Raw genomic sequence first — 16,155 nt, 5'->3', positions numbered from 1 at the left:
AACGTCCAAGAATTACCTCGTCGGCCTGTTCCGACTCTAATTTCTGAGACGATGAATGACGTTCTAAGTGAGGTAAGCAACCTTTCACGTGAGTTCTTGGAACGAAATGCATAAAATGAACGCAAAAAATGATGTAAGCCTGCTTTTATCATCAAAATCTACTTCAAGGAAAAAAAAAGTTTTATATGAAGGTAATCAGTAACAATTGTTAGGGACACTTAATTTTTAATTCCAGTTCATTATTCATTATTATAGGATCATTCGAAATTGCATGGCCTGAGTTACTGATAGCGTCGTTAAATGAAAGAAAAATAAAATAAATACCATTGAATTTCCATATATGCCTAGGTCTCCAAAGTGCTCTTCCCTCGGCATTTTCGGACAACTGAGTATGCATTTTTCATGCGCCCATGCATGCTACGTGTATCAACCATCTGATTCTCCTTCATTTAATGACTAAAATAATATACGGTGGAGATTACAAATTATGAAGTTCCAGCTCATTTGGTAATGCGACGGGCTATGGGTTCATGGCTGAGGTTCGATTCCCGACAGGGGCACGAGATTTTTCTCCTCCACGGTGTCCAGACCGGCTCTGGGGCCCACCCAGCCTCCCATCCAATAGGTACCAGGACCTCGTTCCATGGGAGTAAAGCGGCCGTAGCGTGAAGGTGACCACTGGCCGCCATCTAGTGCCAAGGTCAAGAATGGCAGAGCTACTTCCACATACGCTTTCATAGCGTGGTGCTTAATTAATTAAACATTTTACCTCTTTACTTTTACCTTACCATGCATGCCACACGGTCCAGCCATCCGACTGTCCTTCCTTTAATGACAGAAATAATAACCAGTTTAGAGCAGAAATTATTAAGTTCCTCATTATATAATTTCTCCAGTCTTCTGTTAACTTGTTCTGTTTTAGGTTCAGAATTTGTTCTCAAACATCTAAAATCAAAGATTTTCACCTTAGAAGATAACAGCTGAACTAAGAATTATTCTGCTTTTAACTCTTTCGTGAATGTCACTTTAATTTGCTTAGATCATGCCATAGAGTCTGTGGCTTTGTCTAATATTTCACAATGTATTATTTTTTTAAGACAAGAAAATTGATAGGCCGCATTTGGCTGTCCAGGATTGCTTATTCGGCATATTCACAGTCACTGTGGCAAGTGTCCCTCTTAATATCTGATAGCCAGGCTGTTCGCTGCAAAAAACTGCGAAAAAAATAAATACAGCTGGATTTCTGAAGCATCTTAAAAAATGTAAAATGGAATCAATATGATTGATATAAAGTCGTAATAATAATTCATAAAGAATCAAACAAAATTATCTTATGCACAATATTTATTTAGTTCTTGAATCACATAACTGTACATAATGCAGAACCTACAACCCATGTGACGAAGTCAACATCAGTTACACATTGCATGAATTTTGGCATACCTTTAAAAAGAATTAAAAATTGCATAGTACAATGTATAGCGTACAGCAGTGTTTCCCAACCTTTTTGATGCCGCGGACCCCCTGGAGCGAATGTTAATTGACCACGGCCCCCATAAAACCCCAAATGGATTTTTTTTTTATATTTTACATATCATGAAAGTGAAGCAGTAAGTAACTTACAATTTTAGAACACTAAATGTGTCATTTATGACAATAAAATACTGTTATAAATGGAGCTTATTCGGAAGATCACGAACATATCAATTAGGCCTAATATTATGAATTTAACACTTACCTAATCAACGATCCACACTTTAACCACCGATCCATATCTAAATAAGATCGTGAACAAACTGAAAACCAGAAGTTTCGTTGTGAACTCACTTATTTGAACAAGAGCAGAAAAACTGAATATTAAATCGAGAAAAACACACTCCTATAATATTATAAAAATTCACTGCACAAAAACTACAGACACACAGGTTGTTCACTCTGCCACTGAGATGAATAAGAAACGTGGTCAATGGTCCCAGCTTCATTCCCAACCAAAGGAGGATGGATTTTGTGGGGAGGAGGGGGAGACTGGTCAGACAGCAGGTAAGAAGGACAACAGTCCACCCTGAAACACGGGTCTGAGATGCAATGGGCCGGCCAAAAGGAAATGTGATGACTGTGTTGGAGCTTGTCTATTACATAGGAGAAAGCAAATTTTTAACTATGACCACATGTTTTGCATGTTCTCAGAAGAAGCATTAAGCCCAAAACAAATGGTTGCATTATGGACACAAATGAGTTAAAGAACCATAGTTGTGATGTACTTAGAAACAGTACAGCTGATCGTGGCGAAAACCTTAAATGATACATTGGTAAACTAAGAGAGATTTCCCTTTGTATACTAACAAGAATTGGTTACAGGCACAATGAGAGTACAAAAATTTACTAAAGTCTGACTCGTAGTTTTACCTTTTTGCCCACTGAAATAGGACTCAAACACCATACATTGGGACACTTAAAGAAGTGTACAGGGGTTAATGTACAGAACCATTAGGATATTCCTGAAAAATATTTACTTGCATGAGTCCACAAGATTTGATACGTTTCCCATTCAGAATGATCTGAAGCAAGGAGATGCTTTATTGCCATTACTTTTCAACTTTGCTCCTGCACACACCACTATGAAAGCCCACAAAAATCAGGAAATACTGAAATTGAATGGGACACATCAGCTTCTGGCCTATGCTACTGACATACATACATGGATACAAACATAAATACTACAAAGAAAAACAATGAAGCTCTATTAAATGCCAGAAAGGAGGATGGTTTACAAGCAAATGAAGAGAAGACTGTCTGAAGATGTCTTATTGCCATAATGCAGAACAAAACCACAGCACAGAGACAATTAATATATTCTTTGAAAATGTGGCACAGTTCAAAATTTGGAAGAGATAACAACAAATACAAATTGAATCAATGAAGAAATTATGAGCTGATTAAATTCAAGGGATGTTTATTGTCATTCATTTCAGATTTTTTGTGTTCCCATCTGCTAATAATGTAAATACTAATATATACAAAACTAGAGTATAATCCAACCTGTTGTTTGTGTGGGTGTGAAATGTCATCTCTCACGTGGAGAGAAGGATACAGACTGAGGATATTTAGGAACAGAGTGCTGAGGAGAAAATCTGGACCTAAGAGGGGGCAGCATTAGAAAGCCTGAGAAAAATGCATACTGAGGAACTTAAAAATTTGTACACCTCATGAGATATTTGTAGAATGATCAAGTGAAGGAGAATGAAACGGTTGAAGCATGTAACACATGAGAGAGAGGAGAAATGCATACAAAGCTCTAATAGGAAAAACTAAGGAAAGAAGAGACCTCTTGGAAGACCTAGACATAGAAAGGATATTATTAAGATGGAATTTTAAGAAATACCATAAGAGGGTGAGGACTGGATTCATGTGGTTCATGACAGAGACTGGTGGCAGATTCTTGTGAACACAGCAATGAATCTTTGGACTTCACAGAATGCTGGAAATATCTTGAATGCTTTGAACTATACACTTTTCAAGTATGATTTTGTTCCATTTGGTTAGTTCAGGAGATAAGCCTAAAAACTGCCAAACTTTGTATACATGATCATAATAACTGACACAGTACATCTATGAAGACAATTTCTATCATTCATGGTTAACATCTAAATGAAGGTGGAAAAGTATTTGCTAGAAAGAACTGCACAATTTTCTTTTTAAGAAATTAAGTTATTATTTGACAAAGAAACTAGAGAATGGCCTGTCAAAATCAACATAAATTCCAAATCAACTTGTAGGCACTGCATCACTAATTATGGAAATGGTCAGAAGAAGAGTATATCTGTAATTTATTCTACAAAATGCATTGATAAAGCAATTTTGTGCTCAGGAAGTAAAGATGCCAACAGTATCAGTGAAGGTCTTAAGGTTTGATGGATAAATTAAAATAAGTGTATATGCAATTCTATAGACCCTCTGTGAAGATACATTTTACAACAGAGTTTCAAGGCATGCATACACACCACAAACAATCTTATTGTTATGTTGCTGAATATGTTTGGAATTAACAAATGGTATATACAGATAGAGTTTATTCAAACATGTCTAAAGCTATTCATGGAGTTGTGAAGTAGTTATACACATGCCAGAAGTCATGGGATAGGTACCTAGTACCCTGTAGGACCCCCTCTAGCCCGGCGAAGTGGGCTTGACGTGGCATCGATTCCACAAATGGATGGAAGACCTCTGGAGAGATGTTGAGCCATGCCGTCTGGATAGCCGCCCACAGCTTCCTTGTAGGTGCAGGATCTTGGGTGCAAATAGACCTCTCCACCCCGTCCCATAAATGATCGATTGGGTTCATGTCGGGCGAACGTGGTGACCACACCATTCGTTGGAACTCTCCAGAATGCTCCTCGAACCAATTCTGGACAACTCCGGCCCAATGACATGGTGCATTGTCCTGCTGGAATATCCCATCATTGTAGGGGTACATGAAGTCCATGAAGGGCTGCAAATGGTCACCAAGCAGTGTAAGGTAGTGGTCACCAGTCAGTGACGTGTTTAGATGGACGAGTGGACCCAACTCATGCCACGTGAACACACTCCACACCAATATGGAACCACCACCAGCTTGAACGGTGCCTTGTTGACAACTGGGGTCCATGGCTTCATGGGGTCTGTGCCACACCTGAACCATACCATCCGCCCGAAACAACTGGTACCATGACTCATCGGACCACGCCACATGTTGCCAATCCTCCAGGGTCCAATTAGTGATGTCACATGCCCAGGTGAGGCGCTGTGTCTGGTGTCGTGGTGTTAACAGAGGCACTCTGGTCGGTCTTCTGCTCCCATATCCCATGGAAGCTAAAGAATGCTGCACTGACCTGCTGGATATGCGTCTGGTACCTCCTGCATTGAATGTGGATGTGATTTCAGCCAGTGTCGCTTGGCTGTTACCACGGACAATTCTAGCTAGACGCAGCTGGTCACGATCATTAAGCACCCGTGGTCAGCCACTGCGCTGTCCACGGTGGGTGGAAATGCCTTCCACATGGTATTCCCAGTACACACGTGACACTGTGGATTGAGGAACATTGAATGACCGCACAACTTCGGAAATGGAATGTCCCATCCACCTGGCACCCACTATCATGCCCCGTTCAAACTCCAATAATTCACGTCAGCTTGCCATGAGCAGACTGGCCGGTTTTCAACCTGACTCACTAGCGAACACTTCACAACTGATACTGCTCTGGACATTCCCAAGCCGTCAAGGGATGGTGGCACCACTTAAAAATAAATTTACATACTGCTATCCCATGACTTTTGGCACTTGAGTGTATAGTTATACTGCTGTTATATTACCCACAAATGAAACATTTTGTTCGTAGCTCAGCATATCTCTGGCAGCCTGACATTATATACTGATTTGCCAAGAGGCTAAAAATTCCATAACATCTAACTACATATCTTGACAATGCCTCTCAATGTATACAGAGTAACTAAAATTGCATAAAGTCTCAATACATGCATATGGCATAACCTATTAATGTACAGTTATTTACTGAATGACTAAACTGAATGTCTCACTATATATCTCTGAATCTCTGACATAGCCTGTCAGTGTACAGTTGTTTACTGACTGACTAAAACTGCATAGTATCTCACTACATCATTGACACAGGCTCTCTCTGACCTACTGACTAAAATTGCTTGTCTCACTGCATATCTTTGACACAGCCTGACAGCATAATATTGCATGTCTCACCACATCTTAGACATGGCCTGCCAGTGTGTACTGATTTACTGAATGACTAAAATTGCATTGTATTACAGCACAGCAACAGCTATAGTAAATCATGATAAGTTACAGATGTGGTCAGCTCACATTACATATAGTAGTAGTGAAAAATGGGGTCACCAATATCAAGTGATGTAACATAAATCATGCATGTCTAACAATGAAACCAAAAAGAAAAAATTGCCCCAATTTCTTTATTAAAGTCTGTCACAACACAACAATATAAAGGTCAAGGCCAAAATTAGCTTGGCTACATGTTTCAGCTCATAAAACCATCATCAAGCAAACACATGATTACCATATTCCCACACTATTGAACTGCAATTGCAATGGTAAAGCTGGATACTTGATAATACATTATAAAGTACAATGAACTATAAACTTATTAAAACGAAGGTTATGATATAAAATAAGGTTAAAACTCTTCATGTGATAGTCTATATCATCAGGTCAGTTTGTTGCAATTTTGTTATATTCCTGCAGACATAACTGTATATTCAGACTTGTCTACATGTAATAAACTGCTTGGAGGCCCATGCTATTGATGTAATACAGTAACGTCAAAACTATATTACATCTATACCATGGGCCTCCAAGCAGTTTGTATGTATAAAAGTCTTAACATACCATTATGTCCGCATGTCACATGCCACAATGAACATCGCCTTCACATTACTGTGTAGGGCGCACTTTCTTTGGATGAGGAGAGTCAGGATGCTTCCATTCATTTGATTGTTGCTTCAAGTGTGGTTTGTATGAGTGAGCCCAAGTTTCGTCCAGAGTGACAATCCTTCTAAGAAAGTCGTCGCCTTCCCTCTGGTACCGGTCCAACAAGTCCTATGCAATTGCATAACGTTACCATTGTTGCACCTTGGACACTGTATGGGGTACCCAACGTGCTGCAATTTTGCGGTATCCAAGAATATCGTGCAGAATGTGGAGCACAGTTTTGTGACATACGCCTACCTCAGCAGCTAACTCCCGTGCAGCCCATCGACAATCGACGTCCAGCAGAGAAGCAAGAAGCTGAATTGTGTGGTTGTCAACATGGGGTCATCCTGAATGACGGCTGTCCTGAATGGCATCCCTCCCTTCACGGAACAATTTCATCCATTGTGCCACTGTGCGATATGGCAAAGCGGCATCATCACACGCTTCTCGCAGTCCCTGATAACAGTTGTGTGCACTATGACCTCATGCAACTTCAATTTTTATCCAGGAGTGTTGTTCTTGTTTCGTAAACATGTTGTTAGGATGCTTGAACTGGGCTCCTGCACTTCAAGACGATGCACAATGCAACTCAATGAAACACAACCAGAGCCACTCACTGCACTACTTCAACTGAACTTCTGCTATCAGCTACAGACGGCGCTAGTGCCACCTGATGCACATCTTTCATGTTACAGCAGTGTTGCCACTACTTTTTATCCAACCCTTGTATTATCAAGTATCCAGGTTTACCATCGCAATTGTAGTTCAATAGTGTGAATATGGTAATTATGTGTTTGCCTGATGATGGCTTTATGAGCCAAAACATGTAGCCAAGCAAATTTTAGCCTTGACCTTTATATTGTTGTGTTGTGATGGACTTTAATAAAGAAATTGTATATAATAACACACCAGGATGCACAAAATGAAAATTAAAAAAGTTGCCATTATAGCCTTTAAAGTGAAAAGGAGTCAATTATAATTATAATTATAATTGAATTAAAGTGAAAGTAAAATTAAAGTGAAAAGGAGTCAATTATAATTGACTCCTTTTCACTTTAAAGGCTATAATGGCAACTTTTTTAATTTTCATTTTGTGCATCCTGGTGTGTTATTATATACAATTTCTTTATTAAAGTCCATCACAACACAACAATATAAAGGTCAAGGCTAAAATTTGCTTGGCTACATGTTTTGGCTCATAAAGCCATCATCAGGCAAACACATAATTACCATATTCACACTATTGAACTACAATTGCGATGGTAAACCTGGATACTTGATAATACAAGGGTTGGATAAAAAGTAGTGGCAACACTGCTGTAACATGAAAGATGTGCATCAGGTGGCACTAGCGCCGTCTGTAGCTGATAGCAGAAGTTCAGTTGAAGTAGTGCAGTGAGTGGCATAATGCATATAAATAATCAGTGTATCTTGAATGAGAAATCAGAACTGGAAGTTTTGCACAGAAAACATATTGCCTCAGTAGTATTTATGTCGATGAACATGATCTCAAAAGGCTTGAATACATACATACTGTATGTTAGTCTATTTTGTATTTAAGGTCATATTCAAAGAAAATGATGTAGCAGTGTGTATTGAAATATTAAAGGCAATTATAATATAATTAGTGTACATAAGAAATGACCTTTGAGCAATGATTAGTGTAAAATATGCTCAACATTTATAATAACCTCTAACCCACCTCCTGGTACCATTAAGGTGGAACTTGTCCTTCATTGAAGGACAGCAAAAGCTCTCTCTGAGGGTGAATGTAGATCCATCCATTGCTGAGGTTAAGAATGTGCAGAGCTTTCACTCCGTGCTCTCTACATGTCTTTATGGTGTGTTGCTGAGTGACAATAAAAACTGAACCCCAGTTCAGAAGTCCTATGAAGAAACTGTCATAACCTATTCATATCTCTTTTTGTTAAGACAACCATTAAGAAAAGAAAGTATTGACTGATAGCATCTGCATAGTAAAACTACAAATGAGAAATGGGTCTTTCATGAGTCACATAAATGCCATATGAGTAGAACAGTTTATATGAAATGGTTGTGAGGCTGACCACTGCCTGATGATGGTTGCCAGGAAGTAAATGGGCATTGCAAGCGTTATATAGCAAGAGTCAATCTCGGGAAGCTACATGATGTAGAGGCCCAACAACGATATCATGTTAAAATCTCAACCGGGTCTATAGTTTTGGTAACCTTGGAAGTCCATATCAGTAGGTCCTGGGAAAGCACTGAAGAAGATATAAAAATTTAAACCAAGGGGAGTTGACCTAATTACAAGTTAAAACAGCATAAACCATGGTTTGATGAAGAATATTCAAAATAACACATCAATGAAAACAAGTGAAATTACAGTGGCTGCAGAATCTAAACCGCATGATTGGAGACAATCTGAACAATGTATAATATCAAGCTACTACAGTTGACATTTGAAAACAGAAAACAGAATTTTTTAAAGATAAAATTAGTGAGTACAATTATTTTGTTTCTGGACATTATCCATCGTCCTGTTTTTATTTAAAACACACAACATTTCAGAGACTGGATTCTGTCTGTCATCAGGTGGAACCTACTCAGTTGGGCCCAATGGATAGAGCTAGTCCCTATCTCTAGACAGCAGCACTGAGACAAGATAGGACATATAAACAAAGCACAACATCTGCCACAATCACATGGGATACTATACACACACTTCTTCCTTTGCTGGGCATCTCTAACCAGTTCAGTTTTCATCAGTGTCCCATGGAGTGTATGTTTAGTAAACTAGTAAACTAAATATTCACTCCATGAGATACTGAGAACCAGACTTCAGAAGCATGCATTAAGGACTATAAATATAACCTGATCCAAGACCTGCTTGAAAAATCAAAATTAGCCCAACATGCATATAAAGAAGGCCATAAAATACTTTGGAAGAAAGCAGAGGTCTAATTTCACTTGTTTTCACTGATCTGTTATTTTGAATATTCATCAAACGATGGTTTATGCTACTTTAACTTGTAATTACCTAGGCTCTCCTTGATTTTGACTTCCAAGGTTTCCAAAACTATTGGCCTGGTTGAGATTTTAACATGATATTGTTCTTTGGCTTCCAAAGATTGAATCTTGCTGTAGAACACTTGCAATGCTCATTTACTTACTGGCAACCATCATCAGGCACTGGTCAGCATCACAACCATTTCATCCAAATGACAGGAATATACCTGAATGCTGTCTTCTACCTACCAAGGTGTCATCAATCTGTGTGACCTGCAAACAAGAGAAGTCCAAGTGTGTTCATGAATGCTGCCATGTAGGAACGTTATATCCCTGATAATTAGCTTATCTGAAGGTAGTTGGTTGAGGGGCCATTCTACAAACCGGTAGGTCGCGGGTTCAAGTCCCGATGAGGATATTGGATTTTTTAATTGTCCTAATCCTACCAGCTGCACTAGGCCCTGGGGTTTACTCAGCCTCTATCAGAAATGAGTACCAGGAATTAATTAAATAATTTTCCTGGGGAGTAAAGCGCAGCTGGTGCGTAAGACTGATAACCTTACCGCCATCTTTGAGCTGACTGTCTAGATAGTGTGGGAGCCTCGACGTCTCACAACCTCATGGGTCTTCACGGCCTGTCACAGGGATAGCTTTACTTTTTTACTACCAGTACTAGGACCCCATTATCACTACTCATTTCATGTAAAGTCTCATTATCAACTGTGAGTGTGAAAATGTCTTCTTTCTCTGCTTTTGCTGTGGAATCTTGAAACATTTTGATATAGTACCTAGGATACTGGTCAAATAAATGATCTAGTACATTACAAATGGTTTCATTTGTATCACTTTTATCCTCAGTTGGGGCATGTACATTTGAGACAGTATCTATAAAAAGCCTGCCCCTGAGTGATGATCAGCATTCTCACTTCCATAGAAAAGTGTACAATACCTTTTTCCCCTTCTGACATCCGTTACTTCCACTAAAAGTAACATATACTTTATAGTTCTCTTTCTGCTGTATTCAATGAATTTGTCTTAAAGTGAATCCTCCATTCCTAAGCCAAAATCTCATGTACATTTTCCTATTATTTAGGCCATTCCAAAGAATCTGTTGAAGCCCCAGGTTCTGTGCAACATTCCAAACATGCTCATTTTCATGGTGAGAAGCTATTACACCCCAGCCCAAATCCCAAGCTGGAGGACCTTGTCAGGTGTCAGCAACTGCTCACTCAGTATAATTCAAGTTACTTTGAAATGTTGTCCCCCATCCTCAACCTGAAGATGCAACCTGCTATGGTGACTAGGGACCCACTTAACACTGCCACAAATTTAAAACTGTCCAATATGTTGCATCTTACCTGTGAAGTACACATCAGAATATAATATGTTTATTAAATAGTGAAACAGTGAACGTACAAACATGTTATTTTATTGTCCATGGTATCTATTCTATAGTATTTTGAAGTGAGGAAGATAATACTTCCTCATATGTCATATAAGACTGTCCACTCACAAAAAATTGAAATAAACAGAATCTGTGCCTACAAAACCCGAAAGTACACTAATTTGAATTGATGTATTGGAATTTCCTCTGTTCCATATATGTTTCTATTACCATGATGTGATATTCTGTAACTGTTTAGTGGGATTTGCTCTGTAGTAGATGTAATAGTTATACTGCCATCATTTGGACACCAGTCTTATTTATGAAAATAGGTGTGGTCCAAATTGAGGTAGTAATCTGACAATAAAGAGTGTAAACTGCGTTTTAAATCCTTTAGTCTTGTGGCAGAAAGACAGTTCTTTAATATGGGGGAGGGAACTTTATACACACACACTATGACAAACGACAAACAGATGGGGCGGGGAAGCAACTACTGTAAATTCTGGATATTCTTGATGGTAAATGAAAGCACACAACACACTTGTTAATAAATATCCATTTTCTTGACTTGTCAAAATCAAATAAAATCTAAGATTTATTGTGTTTTATATTTATGAAGAAACTACAGGAATTTCCAACTTTTATGAGAAAAATCTCTTTTTTTTTGTCTAGGTTTTCCAACATTCCAAATTATCCAACTTATTATTGCACTGTGAATATTTAACAGTTGCTAGAAGGTGAGCAAATAACACATTAAGTACAAAATATGTTTAAATTACATGGAGACCAATAAAATATAAAACCATATTTGTTTCAGTGAGTTTCATACTATGTACTTTGCATAAAGGACAGTTCTGCCTTTGCACTCAGACATATCTATACAACATAAAGTCAATTTTATCTTCCAGGCCACTTACACATTCAGTTTTCTGTCATGATTTATGTTTTCTAAAAATAAAAGTTGTTATATTTATATGTGATGGAAAATAAAACATTATGAAAGCTTCATGTATTTGTAGAATTTGATGAATATAATGCCATGTAGATGTTTCAGAGTAATATACCGCCCACATCTTCACTGGCAAAGAAACCAGTTTAGCCTACTCCTTGACCTTGATGATGGAGGCGATATCTCTGAAATGTCAGCTTTTACCTGACTGCATGGAGTTATGTTCCAGATGACAGAACTCTTGAGGTATCTGGTCCATCATTTAACTAATTTTGAAATTCTATGTTGTGCATGTCCCCATATGAAGCAAATCATTGGTTGCTAATAAATAAAGAAGTGGGTGCTGTATAACACCTCTTAGAAGAATTTGATGTTCTCAACAACAAAAGATGAATGGAAACATTTTGTAGGTTAATGTATTACTGCTTCAAACCAAGTGTGGTAACAGATAAAGCTGCTGAACAAACAAATTCACATTCACACATAATTATGCATTTTATTGTGCTTTGGGCACTTATTACACAGTCATATACTTACTCGTATGCAGCAGTAAAACCATTACACGGAGCAGGAAATCCAATTTTCTTCTTAATGAAATTATTTGCTTTCACCAGTATATGAGTCTCAAAGAAACTATGATGAGGTTTGTGTTGGTAAAGCTAATTCACTACATGACTCTAATATTTATCTGACAACAAATTCTGGATCCTTTATCACCACTTAATCACTTTCTGTGAAGTTTTTATAGTTCTTACCGTTTTTGCCTCCTAAACCACTGAGACCTATCCAATAATATGTCTATTTCACAGGTCTAGTTAAAGTTCCTTTGTTTCATCTGGCCACATTAGTAGACTGTTGCTCAGTAGATTCTTGACTATTACTACTGCTACTATTACTACTACTACTTTGTGATAAGAGTTCCTCTGTTTCGTCTCTGTTACCTCCTATTTCAAGGTTTATGGCGTCATTATTACTGGAATCTACCATGTTATCACTGCTGGAACCCTCCTTAGGAGTCTCCACCTCAACTTTGTAAAGAATGTCATGACAAAGGGGACAGCGGTCCTGCACATACAGCCACTTCCGGAGGCAAACACCATGGAAGAAGTGATTGCAGCGAGTGATCTTAGCATTTTTCATTTCCTGGTAGCAGATGGCACAGACATCATCGAGGCGATGGAGTTGTTCAGTGTTGGCTTCAGGGAGGGAATTAATCTTGTTGACTGCTGTACGGCGCTTCATAAACACACTCCATCCAGCCCGTGCCTCACACCAGATGTTGAAGTAAGCATGGATACACATCATGACTGCTCTTATTGCCCCTCCAGACTCAAAGATCAAGATCCACGCACCATTAAAAAAGAGAAAAATGCCGAAACAGAATTCTACAGTGTTACCAAATGCCCGTATGTAATATACGTAATCATCCAGCTTCTCCCAGAAGGAGCTCCGATAAGCATCCACCAGAAAGAGGGAGTAGATCATGAGAGACACCACGACCTTAACGATGACTTCAATGCTGAATGCAGACACAGCTAGGAGCCAGGTGCTGGTGGCATGTTGAGACCACAGGTAGGCCAGCAGTGATGCTGGGAACAGGATGAGGAAAGTACACACTGCCAAAGCACGGATGTGTCGATGCAAGGAAGGGTTGTGTGAGGCACTAAGAGACATAAGCAAGGGATTCACAATATTGTGCACAAAGTGAAGAAGGGCTGTGAACAGCAAACAGAAGTTGCGGCACAAGCGAATGAAACGTTTTTCTGGATCAAGTCCGGTAAGACCTGTCTGCAGAGCTAAGATGTAAAACAGGATGGCTGACACCGTTCCAATGCTTTTGTCATCATCATCCTCTGTAAGAAGGATCCACTGGAAAAAGCAGCCAACATAGTGACATACGTAAGACACAATGCTGGTCATTCCAAGAACAGCTGTTAAGGTCTCGCACCCACTCACCAACAGGCTCTTGGTCATATTAAACACAGTTGTGAAGAGCAGCAGGTTGTGACGGGCTTGCTCTCCCTCTGAAACACTCACGTAATTTGACAGCAATGATGCTGCGTGTTCTGCTACACGAAGAAGCCAGAATGTACGCAGCACTGTGGGCACATTAAGACGAAGCCATTCGGTTTCAAGTAATGCTGACAGGCCAAAGTTACTTATAAGATTGTGTGCATGTTGATAACCACCATATACAGTCTGAACAACAGCGAAGGCACTGTACCACAGAACGAACTTGACATGTGCTAATGGAAGCAATGCTGCAAACACAGGTGTATGGTGTAGGATGGAGACAGGCAACGGTAGGACGGCTAAGATGGACGGAGCCATGAAGCTGACAGGAAGCAATTTTTGGACAACAGGGTAACGGGGCCCTAGATGTACACAGGTGAAGATAAATGCTAGCATGCACTGTAATGCATAATTTTGAATCACAATAAAACTGTATCCATTTGGATCCAGAAGTCTTGCTATGTTTAACGAGAGAAGGTCTTCTAATATGCTGGTATAAACTTGGGTTCCAGTACCACTTGCAGTTTCATTGGCTGTCATGGCTACAATCACAGTCTTCATCGTGCTTACGTTTGCCCAGTATGATACAAAGACGATCCCAACAGATGTCAGATACATATACAGAATGACTAGGTGTTTGGTCCATAGCATAAACACACACATGGCTGTGAAAATTCCTATGGGAAAGGAAATATGAGTTACTATACAGTTCAGTATAAATCTAGTAATAATAGTTAATAGTTTTATAACAGCCTTATTTGATTATATAAAGGTGTAGATTACTAGGAAGGTGCCAAAGAACAATGATCTGAAAAAAAATGCAATGCAGCCACATTTCTTGTTAAATGTTGACACATATGCTTATCCATAATTAACAGAACCGGAGTTAAACGGAACAGCTAAACTCAATTATTCTATGTGCAGGTAGATGATTACTGCATATTTTAACATGCTCAATCAATATATAATCAAGACTGTAAAACAGAATGTTTGTGAAAACAGTCTAACATATACTGCATTTTATCATTAAAAAACAAATAATTTGAATATACTTGTAATTAACATGGTAAATTTATACATTAAAGTACATTCACCAATAACAACTGTTGAAATTGTAGTTTCTGGGGGTACATGGGAACAAGTTCAGTACTTCTCCTTGTCAACATCAATTGCTGACTTTTAAAAAACCTAACCTTAGGTTTGCATTATTTAAGAAAACAAGAAAAGTCTAACATTACAACGGCCAGTGTCTCCATATACTAGAATTTAAATTTTCTTCACTATAGGGCAATAGACACATAAATATATGATTCATACATGACAATCACAAGTAGATACATCTAAGTTGTGTCCTAATATCGTCCAATTAAATTAGTTGCTACAAATTGTTCAAAAGCTGTGATTACACATTACTAAAGTCAGCACATGTGGATACATTCTGTATTACATTAGGGCCATTACAACTTACCCAAACATGAGAGGATGAATTTGAAAACTGTAGCTACAAGCACCTTATATTGGACACCTGTGTTTGTATAATCAGGAATAGTAGGTGGCAGACCTCCTTCTATTATGCTGGCATCTGCATCACCTACTTCAAATGTTGAGTTATAATAGTTACTGTCACCTTGAGGAAGACCAAGTCCAATTCTTAACAACTCATCCATGATAAAAAGCGGAGGTACGCGTAAAATGACATCTACAAGAGCCAAAAGTTTCGTTCGGAACGCCATTGAAGAATAAAATAAGACTGACTGTAATTTTCAGAAACACTATAGCTGTCGAAAAACAGTGGTATAGTTACGTTATTTCTGGCCGGAACATCAACTTCTCAGAGCAATGATCTTGTAAATAGAAAACGAACAGTAAATCAAATTACCAAACAGATGGCGCTGCCTATGAAACCCACAAAAAGTTGACGTACGAAATTCACAACTACATGACGTAGTTCTCATATCGACATTTTAGAGCGCTGAGTCTCTTACTTAGGGTTTTCAGTAACAGATGGCGGAAGCGTATTGTTATGAGCCTTTACAATATTTTTTTATACAATTAAATATTTCCCAATTGAGCCAGCTTAGAGAGACAAACTGATTTAAGGAATTATTCTTTGTGCATTAATGACATGCAGAATCTCTCTCTCGCTCACTTACTCACTCACTTCACTCACTTATGTAGCTGAATCCTTCTTGAGAAACCGCCAATTATGCAGATACTCAAAAACTTCCCAGCATTTATGGAACCCGAAGTTTCATTTCCATGTTTACAAGACCCATCCACTAGCCCCTATTCTGAGCCAGATCAATCCATACCATATCATCCCAT

At 38.6% G+C, this 16,155-nt stretch overlaps 1 protein-coding gene across 1 annotated transcript; it reads right to left on the bottom strand.

Annotated features, from left to right (window-relative positions):
* Window positions 1-12,293: 12,293 nt before the first annotated feature.
* LOC111868190 (protein TRC8 homolog) lies at window positions 12,294-15,717 on the bottom strand. Its single transcript, XM_023858625.2, has 2 exons — window positions 15,299-15,717; window positions 12,294-14,507 (listed from the first exon to the last, which is right to left on the bottom strand). The coding sequence occupies exons 1-2, from the start codon at window positions 15,561-15,563 to the stop codon at window positions 12,649-12,651; spliced, it is 2,124 nt and encodes a 707-aa protein (XP_023714393.1). The 5' UTR covers window positions 15,564-15,717; the 3' UTR covers window positions 12,294-12,648.
* Window positions 15,718-16,155: the final 438 nt, after the last annotated feature.

The sequence above is a fragment of the Cryptotermes secundus genome, unplaced genomic scaffold (assembly GCF_002891405.2).
Source record: "Cryptotermes secundus unplaced genomic scaffold, Csec_1.0 scaffold52, whole genome shotgun sequence".
Lineage (NCBI taxonomy): Eukaryota > Metazoa > Arthropoda > Insecta > Blattodea > Kalotermitidae > Cryptotermes > Cryptotermes secundus.
This window is presented reverse-complemented; position numbering and strand designations above follow the sequence as displayed.